The sequence below is a fragment of the Phytophthora sojae genome (genome assembly GCF_000149755.1).
Source record: "Phytophthora sojae unplaced genomic scaffold PHYSOscaffold_6, whole genome shotgun sequence".
Taxonomy (NCBI): Eukaryota; Oomycota; class Peronosporomycetes; order Peronosporales; family Peronosporaceae; genus Phytophthora; species Phytophthora sojae.
In genome coordinates this window covers 165,658-185,058 of record NW_009258120.1, presented here as the reverse complement: position 1 = coordinate 185,058, position 19,401 = coordinate 165,658, and the positions used below count along the sequence as shown (strand labels likewise).

General features: G+C 56.0%; 9 protein-coding genes across 9 annotated transcripts; 3 read left to right on the top strand and 6 right to left on the bottom strand.

Annotated features, from left to right (window-relative positions):
- Nucleotides 1-568: 568 nt before the first annotated feature.
- Nucleotides 569-3,701, bottom strand: PHYSODRAFT_334653 (hypothetical protein; the record flags this gene model as incomplete). The annotated part of the gene is made up of 8 exons (XM_009531925.1): nucleotides 569-664; nucleotides 712-968; nucleotides 1,039-1,331; nucleotides 1,408-1,814; nucleotides 1,853-1,919; nucleotides 1,993-2,294; nucleotides 2,831-2,953; nucleotides 3,414-3,701. 8 exons carry the CDS (start codon nucleotides 3,699-3,701, stop codon nucleotides 569-571), a joined length of 1,833 nt encoding a protein of 610 aa, XP_009530220.1.
- Nucleotides 3,702-3,781: 80 nt separating this feature from the next.
- PHYSODRAFT_561725 (hypothetical protein) lies at nucleotides 3,782-5,978 on the top strand. The gene is made up of 2 exons (XM_009531924.1): nucleotides 3,782-5,564; nucleotides 5,628-5,978. Exons 1-2 carry the CDS (start codon nucleotides 3,808-3,810, stop codon nucleotides 5,911-5,913), a joined length of 2,043 nt encoding a protein of 680 aa, XP_009530219.1. The 5' UTR covers nucleotides 3,782-3,807; the 3' UTR covers nucleotides 5,914-5,978.
- A 654-nt stretch (nucleotides 5,979-6,632) lies between these two features.
- On the top strand, nucleotides 6,633-8,615 carry PHYSODRAFT_510752 (hypothetical protein; the record flags this gene model as incomplete). Its single annotated transcript, XM_009531923.1, has 1 exon — nucleotides 6,633-8,615. The coding sequence occupies one exon, from the start codon at nucleotides 6,633-6,635 to the stop codon at nucleotides 8,613-8,615; it is 1,983 nt and encodes a 660-aa protein (XP_009530218.1).
- A 918-nt stretch (nucleotides 8,616-9,533) lies between these two features.
- On the bottom strand, nucleotides 9,534-9,836 carry PHYSODRAFT_302672 (hypothetical protein; the record flags this gene model as incomplete). The annotated part of the gene is made up of 1 exon (XM_009531922.1): nucleotides 9,534-9,836. The coding sequence occupies one exon, from the start codon at nucleotides 9,834-9,836 to the stop codon at nucleotides 9,534-9,536; it is 303 nt and encodes a 100-aa protein (XP_009530217.1).
- Nucleotides 9,837-10,353: 517 nt separating this feature from the next.
- Nucleotides 10,354-10,966, bottom strand: PHYSODRAFT_286493 (hypothetical protein). The gene has a single exon (XM_009531921.1). The coding sequence runs from the start codon at nucleotides 10,918-10,920 to the stop codon at nucleotides 10,525-10,527; it is 396 nt and encodes a 131-aa protein (XP_009530216.1). The 5' UTR covers nucleotides 10,921-10,966; the 3' UTR covers nucleotides 10,354-10,524.
- A 995-nt stretch (nucleotides 10,967-11,961) lies between these two features.
- Nucleotides 11,962-14,049, bottom strand: PHYSODRAFT_361107 (hypothetical protein; the record flags this gene model as incomplete). Its single annotated transcript, XM_009531920.1, has 5 exons — nucleotides 11,962-12,386; nucleotides 12,477-12,703; nucleotides 13,438-13,609; nucleotides 13,694-13,792; nucleotides 13,866-14,049. The coding sequence occupies 5 exons, from the start codon at nucleotides 14,047-14,049 to the stop codon at nucleotides 12,109-12,111; spliced, it is 960 nt and encodes a 319-aa protein (XP_009530215.1). The 3' UTR covers nucleotides 11,962-12,108.
- A 779-nt stretch (nucleotides 14,050-14,828) lies between these two features.
- On the bottom strand, nucleotides 14,829-15,214 carry PHYSODRAFT_257231 (hypothetical protein; the record flags this gene model as incomplete). The annotated part of the gene is made up of 2 exons (XM_009531919.1): nucleotides 14,829-15,115; nucleotides 15,136-15,214. 2 exons carry the CDS (start codon nucleotides 15,212-15,214, stop codon nucleotides 14,829-14,831), a joined length of 366 nt encoding a protein of 121 aa, XP_009530214.1.
- Nucleotides 15,215-16,888: 1,674 nt separating this feature from the next.
- PHYSODRAFT_316376 (cytochrome c) lies at nucleotides 16,889-17,227 on the top strand (the record flags this gene model as incomplete). Its single annotated transcript, XM_009531918.1, has 1 exon — nucleotides 16,889-17,227. The coding sequence occupies one exon, from the start codon at nucleotides 16,889-16,891 to the stop codon at nucleotides 17,225-17,227; it is 339 nt and encodes a 112-aa protein (XP_009530213.1).
- Nucleotides 17,228-17,405: 178 nt separating this feature from the next.
- On the bottom strand, nucleotides 17,406-19,039 carry PHYSODRAFT_354905 (hypothetical protein). The gene is made up of 2 exons (XM_009531917.1): nucleotides 18,446-19,039; nucleotides 17,406-18,362 (listed from the first exon to the last, which is right to left on the bottom strand). Exons 1-2 carry the CDS (start codon nucleotides 18,991-18,993, stop codon nucleotides 17,936-17,938), a joined length of 975 nt encoding a protein of 324 aa, XP_009530212.1. The 5' UTR covers nucleotides 18,994-19,039; the 3' UTR covers nucleotides 17,406-17,935.
- Nucleotides 19,040-19,401: the final 362 nt, after the last annotated feature.

Here is a 19,401-nt window from a genome sequence, read left to right as displayed (position 1 = left end):
GATACCAGATTCGCTGCCTCAAAGTGCAAGGCAAGCACAACCAGGGTTGCCGAATATTGCATTGTTATCTATTGCAAGCAAGAAGAGAGAATATATAATTGAACATCAAACTAAACAAACCCGCAATAGAATATCGACATACTTCACACAGCAAAACAGATTATTGGTGCAATGTCAGTGTATTGATGGGTTATATTGAGGGTTGCTGGTCTTGGGTACTGTGTACCAGTTGTACCCATTAACCGGTTAACCCGAACCGGTCCAATCCGAACCCACGTTGATTATGGTGATTACGGTAAGTTGTTTACGCCACCGATGATTAGACGAGTAGGATGATTGGATGAACACCGGTGAGTGATGGTTGATTAGATGCACTAGGTGATAGGACGCAGGGTCGCGTGTCTATAACAGTAGGGTGTAAGCTCCAACAATTCAATCACTTTCGAATCTTCATTCTACCCCTCAAGTGCCTTCGCTCCGGTCCCGCCGTCTGCGACGTCCCTCCCTCCGCTTCGTCCGAGCTTCGTGTCCAAGATCCATACCTTCCATCAGGTTACATACCTATCATTTACTCCGCGCTCTCAACAGTGCGCGCGTCCCAATAATCAGCATTCTGCCGCAGGAACAGCAGCATCTCCAGCGTGTACGGCTGCAGTGCGTGGCGCTGCAGCCCAAACGTGGCCCGAGCGATGCTAAAAAAAATCGCTCGACCACGTTGGACGTGGGCGGAATGGACGCCAGCAGTTCGTAGCATGGTTGATGCTCTTCCAGGCGCCGACGCTTTTGCAGCCGCTCCACGAAGGAGATGCTGGCCTCCTCATCCTTCTCTTCTTGCTCGCCCTCGCCCGCTGGTGGAGCCGCCAAGAAGCGCTCCAGTGCCGCCTTCTCCATCCGGGTCAGCCGCTTGGCTTGCCCCTTGAGCACCTTGACGCAGCCCGCCTCGAAGTCGACGATGTCAGCCCGCGGTGCTACAATACAATACATACAAATTAATATTAGTAAATGTACCAATAACGCATAATAGACAAAAAAACGTACCGAGATAACGGGCGTACGAGGGCTTCGCGGCAATGAGCCCATCGAACCAGACGCGAACGTCGAGATGGTTTGCGTCAGCACCTTGGAGAGCCTTCGACACGGACTCCACGTCCTTCAGCTCGCCGAGCAAGTCCCGAAGCCACCGCTTGGACGCCGCCGGGGGAAGGAGCTCGGCCAACTCGTCCTCCTCCGCGTCGATGAATGGTAGAAGCTCGAAGTAGCGGTTAATCATCGCAAAGGTCGAACCCCAGCGGGTTTGCTGGCGGATGATTGGTCGAAGGTCGGTCTTGAACCTGCAAGCACCAAAGTGTCAATTTCAGTTAAATCACACTAAATAACAAAAATAACAGGAAATATACAAATACCAACCGCGGTTTTGCAGACTGGTGGAGGGTCCGCAGCTTTACCATCAGCGCCTGTACCATGTCGACATCTTCAGCGCATTCGCTCAGCCGGGCGGCGACGGCTCGGTTGAGTCGGTGGCTTGCACACCCGACTAGCGGGACGCCCATCAGCGTAGCGAGGCGGCGGTTGACGCCGCAATTATCTCCCACCAGGAAGAGAACCTGGTCCAGGCGCTTCTGATAGTCGCGCGCTAGCATCGTAGCCAAGAAGGCTTGATGACTAGCCGCGGAGAAGTCGTCGGTCTCATCGTTGACGAGTGGTGCCATGCAGAGCAAGGGGCACCTCAGAACCCCATCAACCTCGTAGCACGCGAAGACCGCGATGTAGTGCTCCGAGTCGTGGCTCCACCCGTCAAAGATGAGACCAAACTCCTCCGGCATCTCATCTCAGCTGCGATCGCGTGCTCGACGCAGCGCGTCACCGCGTCCATGACGCGCCGAAGCGTTTCGACAGAGATAGGCTGGAGGCGCGTGTAACTAGATGCAAAGTGTAAACACAGTATTAGTTAATTGTGAAACAGTACATATTCAGTAGAGAGCTGGGTCGTACCGTCTTGCGAACTTGGTCTCGCAAAATGATAGCGGTAGGTTGCACTTCACCAGCCACTCCAGCCAACCGAACAAGTTCTGAGCAGAGTGGCGGACGTAGTGAGCAAGAGAGCCCGTCTGACCGGGTGTTGCGGCCAGCATCTCCTCCGAGTACGAGGGTTGCTCGCGCCTGATATGCTGCATCAGGTTCGAGTACCCCGTCCCGGTGACTCGCTTCCGGACCGCGCCGCACCGGCAACGGAAGTACTCGAGAATGACCTCGTCGTATTGATCGCGGCACGGCCGGAAGTAGAAGTTGGAGACCTGCGTGTTAGTGAAGGCGGCGGTGCGAGGCGGACGGGGGGCTGCGAGCATTGTGACGGCTCGTGGTGGGCTTGGTGGCGGGTTGTCGGCTTCCGGTGGAATGAAAAGTGGGGAGAGTTGGTATGGTCGAGCTCAAGCCATGGGTTTGGAGGATGGTTGGCTGCAGTAGCCCACAATACATAATCGAAGATGTTATGCTCAACTCAAAAGATAACTGGTAGATAGCGGTTAAGAACATGTCAATAAATTATTGATTCAAATCTATTGCAATAATTTCAGCACCAATTTATTTTTCGGCATCCCTGAGCACAACTGCAGCGGTGAAGAAACCTACTGAAGGCACGACGTGCTGCAAAAATGTCGATAGTTTTAAGGGATGGGACTTGGGAGAAGCTTGAGATAATGACACTCGTTCTTTGCAGCTAATACAGCGGGCACCACCGCGATGCGTCTCATGCTACGCACAGCGTCTGGAGCGAACCTCTCGAGAATGAAGCTGATACTGACAGACTCAGCAAAATGCTCAAATGCGGTACGAGCTTCGCAATGCTGTCAGAAACTGAGAGGGCAAAGATGGCTTGGTTCTCGTACACCAGTCTTGTGAACGCCGTATCGCCATAAAGCACTTCCATCGGAAACGTCAACAGCTCGGAGTCAAACTGCAGCGCCCAATGCAGAAAGATTGCCAGTGGCAACACTAGACACGAAATCGTCGACAGCAACGCGTCCATTGCCACACGCAACGTTCGCTCGCGAATGTGCGAAGCAGTCGCCAGCATGAGGCGTTCAGCAGTGCCGTCAGTAGACAATTAGCGACGACCAAGCCCACGAACGTTGACAGATGAGGGCACTGTATCGGCGGCACTGGTTGATCTGCGCGACGACCTCCACAACCTTTTGCAGCACAAAAGCTAGCTCAAAGTATTGTCCTTCGACGTCCACCTGGCTCTTCAGCCCGAGAAACGTACGCGTAGCTGACCTGCCTGCTGCAGTTTGGTGTGTCGGTGTCGTCACCTTCTTGTTCGACGTCCTTGCAAACCTTGGACACCTCTTTACTATTGCAGTCCGAGGCCAAACGACCAAAGCTCTCGCTTCAATGGACGACCCAATGTGGAGTACGAGATGAAGGGCGTGGAACGCTCCGAGCGCCCCCACAACCACCCCGAAGGAGCGAAAACGGCGTTGCTCCGGGCGCGCCAGCAGGTCCGAGAAGTAGATCATCAGCGGCTGCTCCATGAAGAAGTACAGCCCCGCCATCGCCAGCAAGTAGGCCGCACACAGGGCGTGCAGCGTCATCAGCAACAGCCATACAGCCACGAACTCCCCTCGGGGCAGCTCCGCCGTCCTTGACTTCAACTTGCCCACAGTGTAGCCATCTGCTTCGGCGGTGTAGCCATCTTGCTTCATTATGATGATCCCAATGTCCCAGTTGTGCAGGGGGGAGAGGAGGAAGGTCTCGTGTGTAGCTATCAATAACGCGCGTCCTCGCCAATTCTTGAAAGGTCACTAGAACATGAGCTACTCGTACGGCGGTGGGAGCGGCTACGGGGGCGGGCCGGCCAACTTCTCGGGGGACGTGGGGGCCTACGCGGCCCAACTCCCCGGCGGCCAGCGCTTCAGCGGTCAGCCGTCGCCTCTGCAGGCCCTGGCCAGCGCCGTGGCCCTGCCCGACGTCTTCACCGAGGCCGAGATGGCCCGCACTCTGCGCCGCAACAACGGGGACGTCATGAAGGCCGCTCTGCAGCTCAAGGAGAAGCACGCGTTCCGCAGTGAGATGCACTACCTGGAGCTCAACGTGGGGCTGCCCACGCTGCAGGAGGAGGTCCGCAAGGGGTACGCCCACCTTCTCGAAGGAGTGGCCGACCCCGAGGGCTGCCCCGTTCTACTGCTGCAGCTGCAGCACTTCAAGCCCGCGTTCGGGGACGGCCAGAAGCTGCAGCGGCAGGGCCGAGGCGCGGCCGACGGCTCCGCGGCCAGCTCGCTGGAGGACGCCCGGAGGCTCTGCGTCTACCTCATGGACCTGGCCGTGGAGGCCATGGAGGAGCGACGCGCCCCCGGCGTCGTCTTCATCGTGGACGTGGCCAACTGCTCGCTGGCCAACCTCGAGGCCAAGATGGTCACGGACATCCTGCAGGTGTGCAAGAAATGGTATCCCGAGGTGGTCAAGCGGATTCTGGTGGTGAACAGCTCGGCCTTCGCCCGGGTCCTGACGCTGCTGCTGTCCAAGCTGCTGGGCGCACGTACACAGCCGCGGATCCGCGTGGTCGGGGAGCCCCGAGAGCTGAGCATGCTGCTGCCCCATGCGGCCATCCCTCAGCACTACGGAGGTGGGTACCAGATGATCCACCCGAACGCGTGGCTGGCCAAGCAGGCCGAGCTGGAAGACGTCGACTTGGACGCGGCCTACGCGGTGCAGAACGACGAAGAGGAGGAGGACAAGGGCTACGGCCTGGAAGAGCGCGAGGTGGACCCCAATGAGAGCATGAATGGCATGCAGTACGCCAACGTGAGCGCTGTGGACGCCGCCGAGATGCCCAACAGTGTGCTGCGTGGGCCGCTGATGCGCAAGAAGACGGACGGCGTATGGGTCAAACACTTCGCGTTGCTGCGGCCCGAGGCGGTGCTGCTGTATGAGAATGCCACGGGGCCCCGGCCGATTATCATCATCCCTGTCAACTACGAGGTCCGCGTGGTGACGGCGACGTACCCGAGCAAACCCAAAGGCTGCGGCTTCCGGATTGAAGTGCCTGGAGTTGTCGGCGGCCACGAATTGGTCGCCACCAGTGAACAGGAGCGAGGCAATTGGCTTCAGGAGCTGCAGTGGGCCATTAACCACAACAAGGAGAAGCTCGAGCGTCGGGAAGAGCGAGAAGAACACCGCGCCAAGATCCACCGTGACTTCGACGCGTTGAACATGATAAACTTCGACATTGAACTGCCAGTCCCTGTTCCTCCGAAGGCTGCAGACAACACTGGGATGGGAGCTCAAACGCAGCAACAACAGCAGGTGCGACCACCTCAGCCCGTTGAAATGGCAGGGATGCCAGTGCCTGCTCCAATGTCAATGAATGCCAACAAGATTCCTAACGTGATGGGGATGATGCAGCCTCAGATGCAGAGCGGAACGACTATGGCCAACTTGAATTTCCAGCAGCCGCAGTCTCCGACGCAACCGTTTATGCAGATGCAGCAGCCGATGTCGATGGGGATGCAGCCTCAATCTATGGGCATGCCAGGGCAGCAACCGATGTCCATGGCCATGTCGGGGACGTTCGGCATGCAACAGCAAGGGGCTGCGATGAATATGCAGCAGCAGAGGACGATGTCGATGAGTATGCAGCAGCCGATGACGTTTGGAATGCAGCCACAGCAACCGATGGCAGTGGGAATGCAGCAACAGCAGCAGCGGACGATGTCCATGACCATGCAGCCTCAATCGATGGGAATGCAGCAGCCCATGATGGGTATGGGAATGCAGCAACCAATGCAAATGCCAATGGGCGGCCAGCAGCAGATGTCAATGGGCGGACAGCAAGGTATGAATATGCCGGTATCTTCAGGCTATCAGCTCAACGCAAAGTCCCTGCAAGAGCAACTCCTCAACAACTTTCGAGGGTGAATAAAGATAGCGGACGTGGAGGGTGTCCAGCTACCCCAGTTTAACAAGAATATAAAGCGTAAACCAAACGCGAGCGTTCCGTACATTTCAACTTTTACGTGCAAGATCGCACAGGTCTAAGTTCTGAAGAGCCCAGCAACACCCAAAATCTATTGAGACTTGCATCGTTAATGTCGATACCATGGGAGGATATCGCATCCCCATGAGTAAGAGTAAACCAGTGTCATCTTCAACGGCTCTTACGTTACATCTCCCGCTGGTATTAAATAGGAGTCCACCGCAGCTCCACAAAGATAAACATGTAGCTCATCATGCGAGACAAGAACGCCAGACCACTATTATTAACTTCGTCCCCAGCTGCTGCAGATTCTATCGGATGGCGCCCTGTAGCTCTGAGGACCGCTCGTCCAAAATGTCTAATCAGCCGTCACTATATCAGTCGACACCAACGAAACCAAAGTATCAACTGACCTTGACGATTGCTCGGAGTCGCATCCAGCATGCAGCCACCAGGCCTCATTGAAGAGGACGATGATTTCGCGGTGGAGCGAGACGTCTTCAGTGTTGCTCCGATGGAGCTACCCGTTTCCAAGGTGCGGCGAATCTCCAAGCCCAAAGCTCCGACCGAGCTAACGGATTCACTCTCCCCTTGGGAGTATGTGGTAGTGTGGACACTACTGCTGATACTCCATGGCGTATGCGCGTCCTACCTGCTGGCGATGACGATGCTGTACTTCTTCATGGAGAACCCCCTCATGGCCTACTACACCAACCTCTTGGCGTTGCCCGAGCATCGCTACTTTCGTCTGTTCGGCACGCTTGTTGGAATTCTGGGACCTCTGCACGGGCTTCAATTGGTTCTGCATCTGCTTTGGTCGATCAAAGCTCGATCCCCCGCTGTATTCCCTCGCGCCGCCATGGTCGACAGAGTGATCAAGTCCTTTAGCGGGCTAAAGAAGGCAAAGACGCAACCGATCGAGTCGCGGTCTTCTCGCTCGCGTACGTCACTCAGCTCGATCACTTCGTTCACTGCTGCAGGGTTGAAGGAGGTGCTGAGTGTCGAGGGAAGCCACTTCGAGTTGGTGTTCGTGGTGCGCAAAGCAGTAGAGGCCAGCGCCCAGATCGTGCAATGCAGCCATTTTAGCGCCTTGATCGGCAGGGTGTGGATAAACCAAGTATATACCGCTATGGCGGTAGCCAACTGCTGGGTGACTCCGTTGCTGGACTACATCATGCTAACGTCTAAAAAACGTGAAGTGATTCAGGCATCCGATAGCCATATTATCCGCGAATATGTGCCCATGTCGATTCGAGGCCGGATCTTGAGTGTTGTGGTGGATACGTTGTTGACGATGATGGCGTGTCTGATCTTGCCTCTCACCATCTTTGTGCCCTACGCTCGAGTGTTTGACTACGGCTGGTACGGTTTCCCCATGGAAATGCTCTACGGCGACGTGGCCTTCCCGAACCTCATCCGAGAGAACCAGGCGTTGTTCGCGCTCAATTTCGTCGACGGAGTGACGAAGATTATCCCACATTTGAGTATTCTGCTAGCGATGGCGAGTATCAGCCTCCTGCTCGAGTTGTACCCGCCGAAGCGAATGAAGAGCAAAGCTAGAGCAAGCGTCTCGGTTGCGACTTCTGCTGCAGTTCGTGGGAAATCAACTATTAAATCGTTAAGCACCATTTTAAGACGTGGGAAACCTTCCTGGAGGGTTGCTGGCATGACATTTTTCCGTCGAGTGGTGACTCCTATGGCGTTTGTGGCTGCGGGGGCTCTCGCTCTGGGTCTGCATCTCCACGCTGCCTACCTGGCTAGCACGGCGGATGCTGATACCATGAAAATGTGCCTACAAGGACTGCGACCGTGGTTTTCGGTTAACGTGAGCTGCTCTGTACTGGAATACAACTGCTACAACCACAACGTGCCTTACCCGGTGAACGACATCCTCGAGCGCTTGCAGAGCGACGCAGTGACTGCCATTGTCTTCGAACACTGCCCAGAGTTTCGCATGCCCGCTTCCATCCGTCGCTTCTCCAACATGCTTGGACTTGAGCTGTGGAACGTATCGATAGTCGAATGGGGCGCGGACACAGCGCTGAATGCCGATCTGCATCCGGACATGATCTACTTGATCATGGTGTACACGAACATGACCGCAATGCCGCAAGGTTTGCTGACAGCTCCACTGCCCCCACTGCTCGCAGACATTGAGATTTCCATCACGAATCTTACGCTGATCCCCGATGAACTGGCAGACGCGTGGTCCAACGTGAGGCTTGTGTATCTGGAACACGCTCCTCTCAAGGAGTTCCCAACCGCATTGTTCGAGATCCCGTCGCTGTCGGTATCGTTGTTAGACGACGGACTGGAGACGGTTCCCGAGGACCTTTTCACTACGATCTCGTTGCTGGACGAGTACTTGGAGGTGTGCTTTTCCTACAACCCGATTAAATCTCTCCCTTCGTCGATCAGAGAGGGGATGCTCATCAGTTACCTGTCGATCGATCACACGAACTTGACAGAGCTGCCAGCCTGGACAGACTCGGTCGGCCAATGGATCGAACTGGGTGGTTCGCCAATTTGCAACAACACGGAAGTGCAGCTATCAGCTATAACGAACAGTTTCGACTATGGGTTGGGCCCGTTCATTGCTGGCAAGTACCCAATTTGGCTCGTTGAGCAGTATCGACTCATCTAGGGAGAACATTTATCATCATAAAACGACTTTTAGAGAAGCACCTGCAACTACATGTAGCAGCACAGCAAGAGCCTAATATAGTTTGAACTTTCGTTACTTGTAACCCCTTAGGTAGCAGATTTCTTGGTTCATCTACATCGTAGTCATCAATTGTCGTTCTTTATGTTGTAGTAGTGTTCCGATATCGCTGATTCCTTGAGTAATTGACAGTATTGCCGGAGTACGTGCGCTGTCGCTCGTCGAATTTAGCTGCGGTACTTGCCAGTATCTTGTCGTTGAATCTCCGTGGCACGTCGATCGCCATCTTGCTTGGTCTTTGCCTCTCGTAATGACTGCTGCGAGCTGGTCACCATTTTACTTGAAACGACAGCAGAGTCGTCTGCTAACGCCCAGAGGACCAGGACTGCCTTCACCACCATTTTAAAGAGACGCAGAGGCTTGTTAACCATCTCGAGTCTGCTTGCACAACGGCTACGGTTCTGTGGTGGAAAAAGTGATTCTGCCAGACAGGCAGCGCAGTACTGTCCAGCACTCGAGACCGTAGGATAGATAAGGCCGAGCGTACGACCAAGGATAGCACAGCAGCTACCGCAACCCAGCGGCAGGGGTGCATTGAGGAACCTTGTACTAGCTCAAACGTCCTCGGCTGATTCTTGTATTAGAGCAGGGAATCGTCCTCGCCACCCATTCTCGCCAAATAGCTTAACGATCACGCTCACGCCATCGCAACATTAGTATCCTTGTATCGCTGGTAGATAAATGCAGGCTGATGGAAGACTCTTGTATGTCGATGCCACACCGTTTTAGGTGTCGCCAATGCTGTAACGTACACGTCGAAGAGGAGTTTGGAAGCATCAACTGCTCGATTAGTTTTAGGCTAAGTACAACGTTTCTCTCTAGGTATCCTCATAAATGCCCTCAGTTGGAGTTGAGTACGTTTGTAGAGCTACGATAACGTCGGTTCCACGAGTAAGTCGAGTCGTAGTTCGAGTAGGTCCGCTGCCGCTCATCGAACTTGGCCGCAGTGTTCGCGAGTATTTGCTGTCGCTGAATCTCTGCGGCTCGTCGGTCTGCATCCTGCTTAGCTTTCGCCTCTCGGAATGACTGCTGCGAGCTCGTCACCATTTTGCTTGACACGAGGTCGGGGCCGTCTGCCAGCCCCCACAGCGCTAGAACTGCCATGGCGAGTATCTTCCAGAGACGCGGGAGCTTCTTGATCATCTTGAAACTTGCGACGCGGGCGGGTGTCAGGATCCCTTGGACTCTATAACTTCAGTTGGACTTACTTCAATTCTGCTGAGTCTTCGACGGCTGGAACGAAAATGACCCGCATCTTGCTTTGCACTCTCCCTCACTGCTCGTTGGACGCACCTTCAGAGCACACGGTACGCTCAATACTATGCAGCAATACTTGCCAGCAAGGCCGATAAGACCCAAGTTCTCGGCTAAGGATAGCGTGGATGATGGCAGGGACGGACCGAGGAAAACTTCTTGCACGCGTCTTGCAGTAAGGCCGACTGCAACCGTAACGTCCTCGCCTCCAACTACCTTCTTCATCCCGGCGTTTTATTTTAATCAAGCGCGTGGCCATGCTCCCCACGTTCAGGATTAATAGCCGCCCACGGCAACGGCATGACGTCGGAGAACGATTAAAAAATCCCAGTCCATATTGGGAGAAGGTGTCGGAACCAAACAAACCACCACTGATCTTCACTTGCACTGCACAAAAAGCTAGGATAAATCGCAGCAAAAATGCTGTCACCAGCTCGTTCAATTTAGGTCATTAGACGTGCTCCCGCAGCAGTTCGTTCGTACAGCGTGAGCCAGTCAACCAGACAGACAGCGACGTTCGTGATGCTCTGCTACTGTATAGTGTAGGTAGGTAGGTGGGTAGGTAGATAGTATCTGCTTAGCTCGACTCGGCGGCGGCGGCCTCGATGGCCTCCGTCTTCTTGGACGGGTCGTGCGTGAACTTGCGGTAGAACTGCACGAGGCCCGTGCCGGCCATGAAGACGTTCACCGCGAAGAGGTTCCAGTTCTTGGGCGTGATGATGAGGCTGTAGCGCGACCAGATGAGGCCCGTGGCCGTCACGGCCGTCTGCTGGGCCACCGAGATGGTCTCGGGCGAGCGCCGCATGTCGGCCAGGTTGGCGAGGGAGATGGCCCACTTGATGGTGGGCGCCCAGAAGTGCACGGTGAAGGGGCCCGCCGGGTGCGCGAGCATGGCCGTGAGCTTGGGGCTGCTGGCCACGATCTGGTGCTCGAGCACCTTCTGCTGGATACGGGGCACGATGGAGGGCAGCATGGCGATGGCGATGGCGATGGCGATGGCGGCGGCGGCTTAGGGTCGACGTGGAGCGCTTGGAAGTGATGGATAATGCGCGACTGACTCCCGGCGGTCTGGAATTCGCTTTTTAGAGCTAGGCTAGGATACTAATTCAGCGAATGGGGAGGTCGGAGAGAAGATTTAGCCAATGAGAGATGGTGATTAGATGATGTGGCTATAGGATATTTACAGGCTGAAGTTGTTGTATGTGAGCCGCACACCAAGCACCAATCGTCAAATCATGCTGATCACCCAGACTGCACTTCCTGCAGGGCTCATGGGTCATGAGCACTTCGAGTTGAGTCTGTTGGTTGGTTGGAGGAAGACTCTAATAGCGATGGTATATAGTGTTGGTGTGTGGGCTGTTGGCATGCGGACCGCCGAAAAGCTGCCAAGCAAGCAAGCGAGCCTCGGGTGGGGATTTGTTGACGATGCATGACGCAGGTTGAGCAGCGCAAAGCACTGTAGATATGGTCGCTGGACGTGCGACGGCGGCGGATGTCGGCGCCATGAAGCTTCAGTCGGTCTGGTGGTCGCTGGCTAAATGCACGCTGGTGACGATTCAAAGGAGGAGGCGAAGCCGCGCCGCGATCTTAAGACGAGTCAGCGCTGGGAGAGCATGGCGCCAGTATACAAACACAGCGGGCATGCGAGCGAGCATGGAGAAGCAAACTTGAAGCGGTGAGTTTCCTAGCAGCGATATCGGTTGAACACCACACGACCCTCGTCATCGACCCGCTGGATCCAATTGTGATGATGCTTGCTTGCCCCTCGATTATCAGGCACTGCAGTCTGGCTGGTAGCAGCAGTGAAGGCCTTCCTGGCGCCGCTGGCACTCATCAAGGATGCTGGGTGTCGGCGATCCTGCGCGAACTCGTGTCTTTAACGAGACCTCCAAGCAATGCATATCTACCCACCTTCAAGGACGTACGATGCATGATGGGCCCCTCGCCAGGATTCTTCTCGGCCGGAGCTGCACTGACGCAGATCTCAGCACAACAAGCACGAGCCCAGGATAGCTGAACGAACAAACATCACTGCATTCAGCTTAGACGCTGCCCGTTCATATTAGGTAGGTCAGTTGTGGCGCCGTGGCGGCGAGGAGTCTCTATGGGAGCAACTGGCTCGCTAGGCAGCAATAGACGAGGAATACGTAGCGACGGCTGCCTACAGCGTGGCGCTGTCCGTCGTTGTCTGCGTCTTGAGCGACGGGTCGTACGTGAACTTCCGGTAGAACTGCACAAGGCCCGTGCCGGCCATGAACACATTCACCGCGAAGAGGTTCCAGTTCTTGGGGGTGATGACCAAGCTGTAGCGCGACCAGATGAGGCCCGTAGCCGTCACGGCCGTCTGCTGCGCCACGGAGATGGTCTCAGGCGAGCGCTTCATGTCCGCCACGTTCGCGATCGAGATGGCCCACTTGAAGGTCGGCGCCCAGAAGTGTACTACAGTACAGTACGTACAGCCAATACAGACACACAAGAGTACAGAGTTAGAGTACGAATGCGGCGCCTGACGCCGAAGACGTAGCGCACCTGTGAAGGGGCCGGCCGGGTGGTTGAGCAGCGCCATGAGCTTGGGGCTGTTGGCCACGATCTGCTGCTCCATGACCTTCTGCTGGATGCGCGGGACGATAGACGGCAGCATGGCGAGATCCTTGGGGAGGGGGGAGGGTAGTGCTTGTGCGGGCGGAGTGACGTACGGGGCAGGGCACTGCTGCTTTCGGTCAACGTGAGCCCAAGGCGGCGGAAGCGATTGTGAGCTGGAAATCGAAGCAGCCCAGCCGTACAGTACGGGAGAAACTGAACTTCAATCTGAAGTGCGACCGCTGTAGGTCCGTCTAGCTTCCAAGCTATAAATTGCTTGAAGGCTCTGCTTGTGAGCTCGTGTCGGCTGTGAGTTGACTGCCTGCAGGTCGCAGTCTGCGGGCTGGATCACAGTTTTCTATTTAACTTTAGTCAAAAGCTCACCTCGGTCACCGGCATCTGTGGACGAAATCTGAGGAACGACTGTAGCGATTTGCAACGAAAACCATGATTCTCGAGTGTTGGGCTGTTGGCGCTTGAGTTGATCCCCAGTGGATATGCCTCGCTGGCAAAATGTCGACGAAGCAACTGGCGGCCGATGGCACTCAACAGCTCGTGTCGGCGATTCATTTCACGTGTCTATACGGGCTCCTGCTCAGAGCACTCAACGAAGCACGACGCCGTCCGCACCAAGCAAATTGTGCAAGCATTCGCTCGCGTGTCTATCAGCGCCATCCAACATACAAGCTCAGCGGGCATGCTGTGATTCATGGCGACGGAATTGAACGCGCTCAATTCACAGGCTGTGCATTGAGCGCGTTCAATTCCGTCGCCATTAAGTGTGCCCTTCTGGCTCTAGGTCTCTATGGGAAAGAAGCCGTCGGGCAGCTAAGTTAGCAATGCAGATACGTTCCTGGGTCCTCCCTCCTACAGCGTGGCCGACTCGACCGCTGCCTTGGCCGTTCCGTACTGTGTCTTCGCGGTCTCGGTAGCGCGTGCCACCGACTGGTCGTGCTCAAACTTGCGGTACAGCTGCACAATGCCCGTGCCGGCCATGAAGAAGTTCACAGCGAGGAGGTTCCAGTTCACGGGCGTGATCACCGTGCTGTAGCGCGACCAGATGAGTCCTCCACCGGCAACCGCTGCTCGAAGTAACAGCAAAAGAGTTTAACAGTTAGCGTCGCCGTACTCAGTCAGTTTGGGTGTCGATGCAGAGCTCTACGCACCAAGCTGCTGCAGCACCGAAATATTTTCGGGATCGCTGCGCATGTCCGCGATGTTGGCGATGGAGATGGCCCACTTGAAAGTCGGTGCCCAGAAGTGAACTGCAGCAACACACGGAACTCGTTAGTCAATTGTAACGCTTGTATCCTACATGGAGGTGCGGCTGCAGCGTACTTGTGAATGGGCCGGCAGGGTGGGCGAGGATCCGGGCAAGCTTGGGGCTGTTGGCCACGATCTGCTGCTCGAGCACCTTTTGCTGGATTCGGGGGACGATGGACGGAAGCATTACGCTTAAAGTGCAAAGGTATTCTTGGGTCAGCTTGCGCGCTTGGTGATAATTGGCGAATTGGCAATTCATTTTTCTGCTTGGTGTGCTGGCATTGCCGCCCGATGATCCTTCGCTGCAAGAAGATGGCCAAGCGAGTGACGATGGTGAGATAGGAACATTTTCATCCTATCTCGAAGTTTACTAGGGCTAGGCTTTTCAGGAACCTACGACGCGTAGGTTCTAGTTCTCGTAGGCTACGAGAACTAGTTTTTGCCACTCCGACCTTGCAACTCAACAGAAGAAGACCGGGATCTAGCCTGCGATAATCGGATTACCTTGCACAGTAATTCGTGTCTTTTGACGATTAGTTTTGGAAAGCACTGTCTCACAAGCTACAACTGGATGAGTGCCCAAGCCCAAGTTGAAGCCGCTCTTGGTGAGTGAGCAACAGCGATGGATACAAAATGTAAGATCACCACGGCTGAAGCACTCGAGACGCCTGTATCGAATTCCAACACCACTACCCTTCAACAGGGATAGTGATCGATTCCTGTGCGGCAAGGACCCTAAAGAAACGCGAGAAGTTCTTTGGGTAGAGCTCACTGAAGTTCACCAATTTATCCGCCAACTTGTATCCTACCCGGGGACTGCGAGCTTTCCCCGGACCAATGGTGTGCTTGTCTCGCGATCCTGTGTGCCTATCAGTCCACTCACGTCTACTCCACAATTGCATCTGTGCTACACCACATCCCGCTGCAAAATGGCAACCGTGTCACCAGTTAAATAGATAGCTCAGAAGCCGCGAGTATATATCCTGTCGGCGGCGCGGGGGAAGCATAATCTCCGCGTCCGTGGGGTCCACCTCAACATCACGCGAGCCCAAGCTCTGGTGCGCCAAAGTAGCTAGATACAGGTGTCTCATTGAGCGCGTTCGCGTCCCGGTCGGACGGGTAGCACTTCTTGACGCGGATCATGATGTCGTTCGCAAGCGTGCGTCCGTCGTAGCTTAGCGCCTTCTCGACCTGTAGTCTCGTGTCGTAGGGCAAGTGCAGCCAGTTGTCGCCGCTGCTGCTCGAGTAGTTGACGACCTCGTTGACCGACTGGAACTGGTGCAGGATGAAGGACTTGGCGCTCGACTGGAACCCGAACACGGTGACTCAGTACTGTTTGTCCTACCTCCATGCACGTTCGGGTAGGTAGTACGACGCCCTCGCTGCAGCAGCACTGCGCCGTGCAGCAGCGGCCGCCTTGTCATCGCCCACGCTGTGCGATTTGGCCGCAAAGCCCACGGGGTCTAGCAGCGCGGGGGCGGCACGTCCTCGTCCTGAGCGTCGCTGTCGTTAGCGGCGTCCTGGGAGGAGCCTTTCTTGCGCCTGCGAGCTCCCAGACTGTCTTAGTAGCTGCCACCGAAGCTAAATGGGGAATCCTTAGGCACCTCCACGCCCTGCTACTTGGTGCGGTTCGTGGACAAGCTCTTGGCGAAGGTGAGGCGCGGCTTGGCCTTGGAATTTTCATGGTGCGAACGAGGAGCTCTTCACGATTCGCGCTCTATGATGCTGCGGAGCGTGCAAATGATTCCCCAACGCTGGCGTGAACCGGAGATGAAAACCGGGTACATGTATATTGGTGGTGTGCGTACAGGTTTATACTGTACCAGAGGTCTGCAAGCAGCAGTCGTTGCTTTAGGAATGATAGCCCTCATTACTCAAAGCAAGGCTTTCTATCCGTGCATACCTACACTTGCAGTGTAGCACAGCTCCTCGCTCCATTGCCACGTGGAGAAGCGAACAAATTCCTGACGTAACAAGCAGAACTGCGTGGGGCCGTGAAAGCATGGCGCGCTGCAGCAGCGAATCCGCAATGGCACCACTTTCATCCCGCCCTGCGCGACAGAACTACCCGTGCGCTGTCGCCGAGCAAGCACGCGCGGAGGCACGTCCAGTTTGATTTTACGCCACTTCTAGCTCAAAACGCAACTCAGCCTCCTGCAAAACGCTTGCAGGTCGAGGTTGCACCAGTGCTTCGGGCAGCCGGACAAAAGCCGCTCGCCATCCCATTTTCGCTATTGACGCCTCCTTCCCCCGTGTGAGATTGTCAGCAGCACTCTGTATCGAATTCCGTAGTGTTCGGGCCTGAGCAACAAGAGCGGAGAACGCGACGAATCGCAGCAGCAGCAGCAAGTGCACCTCCACCCCGAAGATAGCTTGCATCCAGGCCTTCCGCTCGCGGTTACCAGATGCAGCAGCTGACTGCTGCAGCAGAATATACAGCAATGATCTTGATCCCGCTCGTTCATCCAGCGCGCGGTGCCTGTATGCGGTTTAACTTGGCGTCAGCGAATGCCACGCCACGCGGGCGGCGGGCGGGCATTGCGCGCCACAGCATGGAGCACTTGGTGGGGCTGCACGTCTTTGGGCCCGAGGGGCCCACACCACCAAAACGGATTTAAACACCTGAAGCGCGACGTTCTGAAGTGCAGAGCCGTGCGACTAACCCAGTAACCGGTCAAGGGCCCTGCGGCTCACCTCAAGCTCACCTCAGCAGCGGCGCTACCAGCAAAAAGTCGCTGAAAGTGAAATGGGCTGACCACTTTAGCGCTACGAGCGCCTCCACCTCGAAATGGCAGGTTGGCGTGCGTCCGGCGCTGAAGATGCAGGGCGAGGAGCTTCAAGGCGGCCTGACTGCGCGCTGTCGCAGATCCGACTTCCGCTGAAAGCTGAAGTGTTTTAAACTGTTTCGCGGGCGCTGATTGGCTGTTGTGCTTCAGCGGTTTCGGTCGTTTCGCGTCCGCACGTTGTGTTTAAACCTCGATCCCGAGGTTTAATGAGCGGCGCGCCGTGACCGCAGGCTTTCGCCGACGCACTTTGAAAAAGACCGCATCCGTGTCACAAGCACCACCACCAGAACCCCCCTCCTCTACTCAAGAACAATGGTTGACGTTGCCGGCGGAAAGGGAGACGCTGCCAAGGGCGCCAAGATCTTCAAGACCAAGTGCGCGCAGTGCCACACCACCAACGCGGGCGGCGCCCACAAGCAGGGCCCCAACCTCTCGGGCATGATCAACCGCCAGTCCGGCCAGGCCGACGGCTACTCGTACTCGGCTGCCAACAAGAACTCGGGCGTCGTCTGGACGGACGAGACCCTGTTCGAGTACCTCCTGGCCCCCAAGAAGTACATCAAGGGCACCAAGATGGTGTTCGCCGGCCTGAAGAAGCCGCAGGAGCGCCGCGACCTGATCGCTTACCTGATGGAGGCCACCAACGAGTAAGCGCATCGAGTCGATGCGTGGGCCGCGACGCCGGAGGGCAGCAGACGTCGAAGACTAGCAGCGCCGCGAGGATTGCCGTGAGCACCCAAGCGAGAACACGCCTTATCGTGCCTACAAGCATAGCACGGGTGCGCGAGCGAGACTGAAGACGGAGCAACCGAGGCACATGGTTCCCCTAGATTATATTTTAAACGGTTGAAGAGAAACATCTTTCTTTGCACTTTACTCCTGGTCTTCTTGCGTCTTACATTCATCGCGCCACTTGCGCCATGTTCCCGAAGCCGAAGAAGGAAGATGCGATATGCGGTGTAGACGTGCGGCCAGGTAGGACACGCTGCCGTCACCGTCCCAGCCAAGTTTGCCACGTCACTATTGCTAGAAGCACAGCAACCACACTGACTTGCTGCTGGACAAGTTGCAGACACGAAGCGGAAGCCTTCAAGGCGAAGGTGTCGAGCACGAGCTCCCTTCGGCTCCAAACGGACGGTCGGGAAGGATTGGATCGCGCGTACGTTGCAAATCGCCAGGTGGTCTGTGTGTTTAAAACCGGCCTCGGGCGGTGGCCTGCACCACCAGATCGCTTCATAGCGAAGCAGCACTTTAATCTCGGTGCGGGCCGCGCATGCCAACACGTAACGTAAAGAAGGCTCTAACTGAAACGGTGTTGGGGTACGTTTGTCGATTGAGTAAATGGATAGCGCATGCTGCTTAAAGGTGGAATTTCCGGCGGGACGTGTCGAGCTGGTGCTGCTTGTGGATCCACTCGTACTCGCCAAACTTGGTGTCGAACGTGCCCTGCTGCAGCCATCGCAGCTTCATCGTGAAGCGCGGGCCGATCTCCTGCAGACGCGCCTTCTTCTCGTTCTCGAACGTGTAGCGGTGGTGTCGTACGAAGATAAAGTCACGCTGGTTGTGGAACGTCACGACCTGGTGGCCCTCAAACTCGGGCTGGTGCTCGAACAGCGAGCCCAGGAAGCGGCCCACGCGGTGACCCAGGCGCGTCGAGAAGTTGTTGAGAATCAGCTCGGGCTGGTGGTTCGTGCGCCGACCGCGCTCCTTGATGCTGGATGTAAGCTTGACGTTGGACACCTTGAAGAACGCCGTCGGACCCTCGGGCAGACGGCTCACAAGCATGCTGCAAGACGGACACATCAACAATTGCAGCGGTAAGTCAAACCATGCACAGCGCACAATGAGCGTGAGCATTCGACAACGTACCCATTGCAGATCTTGCTCTTCTCCGAGAGCACAACGAGGTGCGTGAACTTCTTGTTGGTGGCGAACTGCACAATCTCCTTGATGTCGAACGTGCCGCGCTTGTAGTAGAACGAGTTGGGCAGCAAGTCCATGAGGTCCTTGATGAAGTGGTACAGCTCGCCCGACGGGAACGGGCGCGTGGTGATCATGAGCTTGGGCGTCTCCTCGTTCGCAAAGATGCTGGCGAACTCGTCGTCGCGCTCGTCGGCCTCGATCTCCTCGTCGCCTTCGCTACTGACCATCGTGACCTCCTTCTCACGCGTGTTGTCGATGGTGCGCGGCTCCATCTTGGGCGGCGCCTCCTCGCCCATCTCCTCCGCCTCGCGTCGACGCTTGAGCTGCGCCGCCTTCTTGGCCTCCTTCTTCTCCTTGCGGTACTTCTGCATCACGAGCTGGCGCTTCATCTTGTTCTTGATGTGCGACGGGTTGCGCATCTGGAACGCGGGCTCAGCGCCGTCCGCATTGGTCGCACCTTCATCCTTCTTCGCTCGCTTGCTGGGAGGCGCCATCTTGCTTGCAAACGTCCACGGAGCGAGGCAGCAGTTCAAGTCAACCGGGCTTCAGCAATTGAAATGGAGACTGTCAGCCAGCCAAGTCAACTTGTGTACGAAACACAAAACGATTAGTCTGATAACCTGGCGAATCAGATCTCTGAAGATGGTGTGGTGTACACAAGCTACACGGCCGGCATTGCGTCAACGTTGGCGGTCACTTGGGCAGATTCAAGTTGGCTCGGAGGAGAGCGCAGCGATGGCCATGCGCGAGGAAATGGTGGAGAACGGGCTCAAGTTCCTGCAGCACCCGACCGTCCAGGTGCGTTGCCGCAATCTTCTTCGTTTTGTGCTTGGATCGCGCCCTCTGGCGCGTCCTAATTCGCTGTGGTCGCTGCGCGAATGCTCACTCGGTTCTACTTCTTC

Bases quoted from the DNA above. Each gene is read 5' to 3' on its own strand.
- PHYSODRAFT_561725 (XM_009531924.1), top strand. From the start codon at position 3,808: ATGAGCTACTCGTACGGCGGTGGGAGCGGCTACGGGGGCGGGCCGGCC. The intron at 5,565-5,627 runs GTTCGGCATGCA...GATGTCGATGAG, and splicing joins TCCATGGCCATGTCGGGGAC to TATGCAGCAGCCGATGACGT.
- PHYSODRAFT_286493 (XM_009531921.1), bottom strand. From the start codon at position 10,920: ATGCTGCCCTCCATCGTGCCCCGTATCCAGCAGAAGGTGCTCGAGCAC.
- PHYSODRAFT_354905 (XM_009531917.1), bottom strand. From the start codon at position 18,993: ATGGCGCCTCCCAGCAAGCGAGCGAAGAAGGATGAAGGTGCGACCAAT. The intron at 18,363-18,445 runs GTACGTTGTCGA...TCCGTCTTGCAG, and splicing joins AAGAGCAAGATCTGCAATGG to CATGCTTGTGAGCCGTCTGC.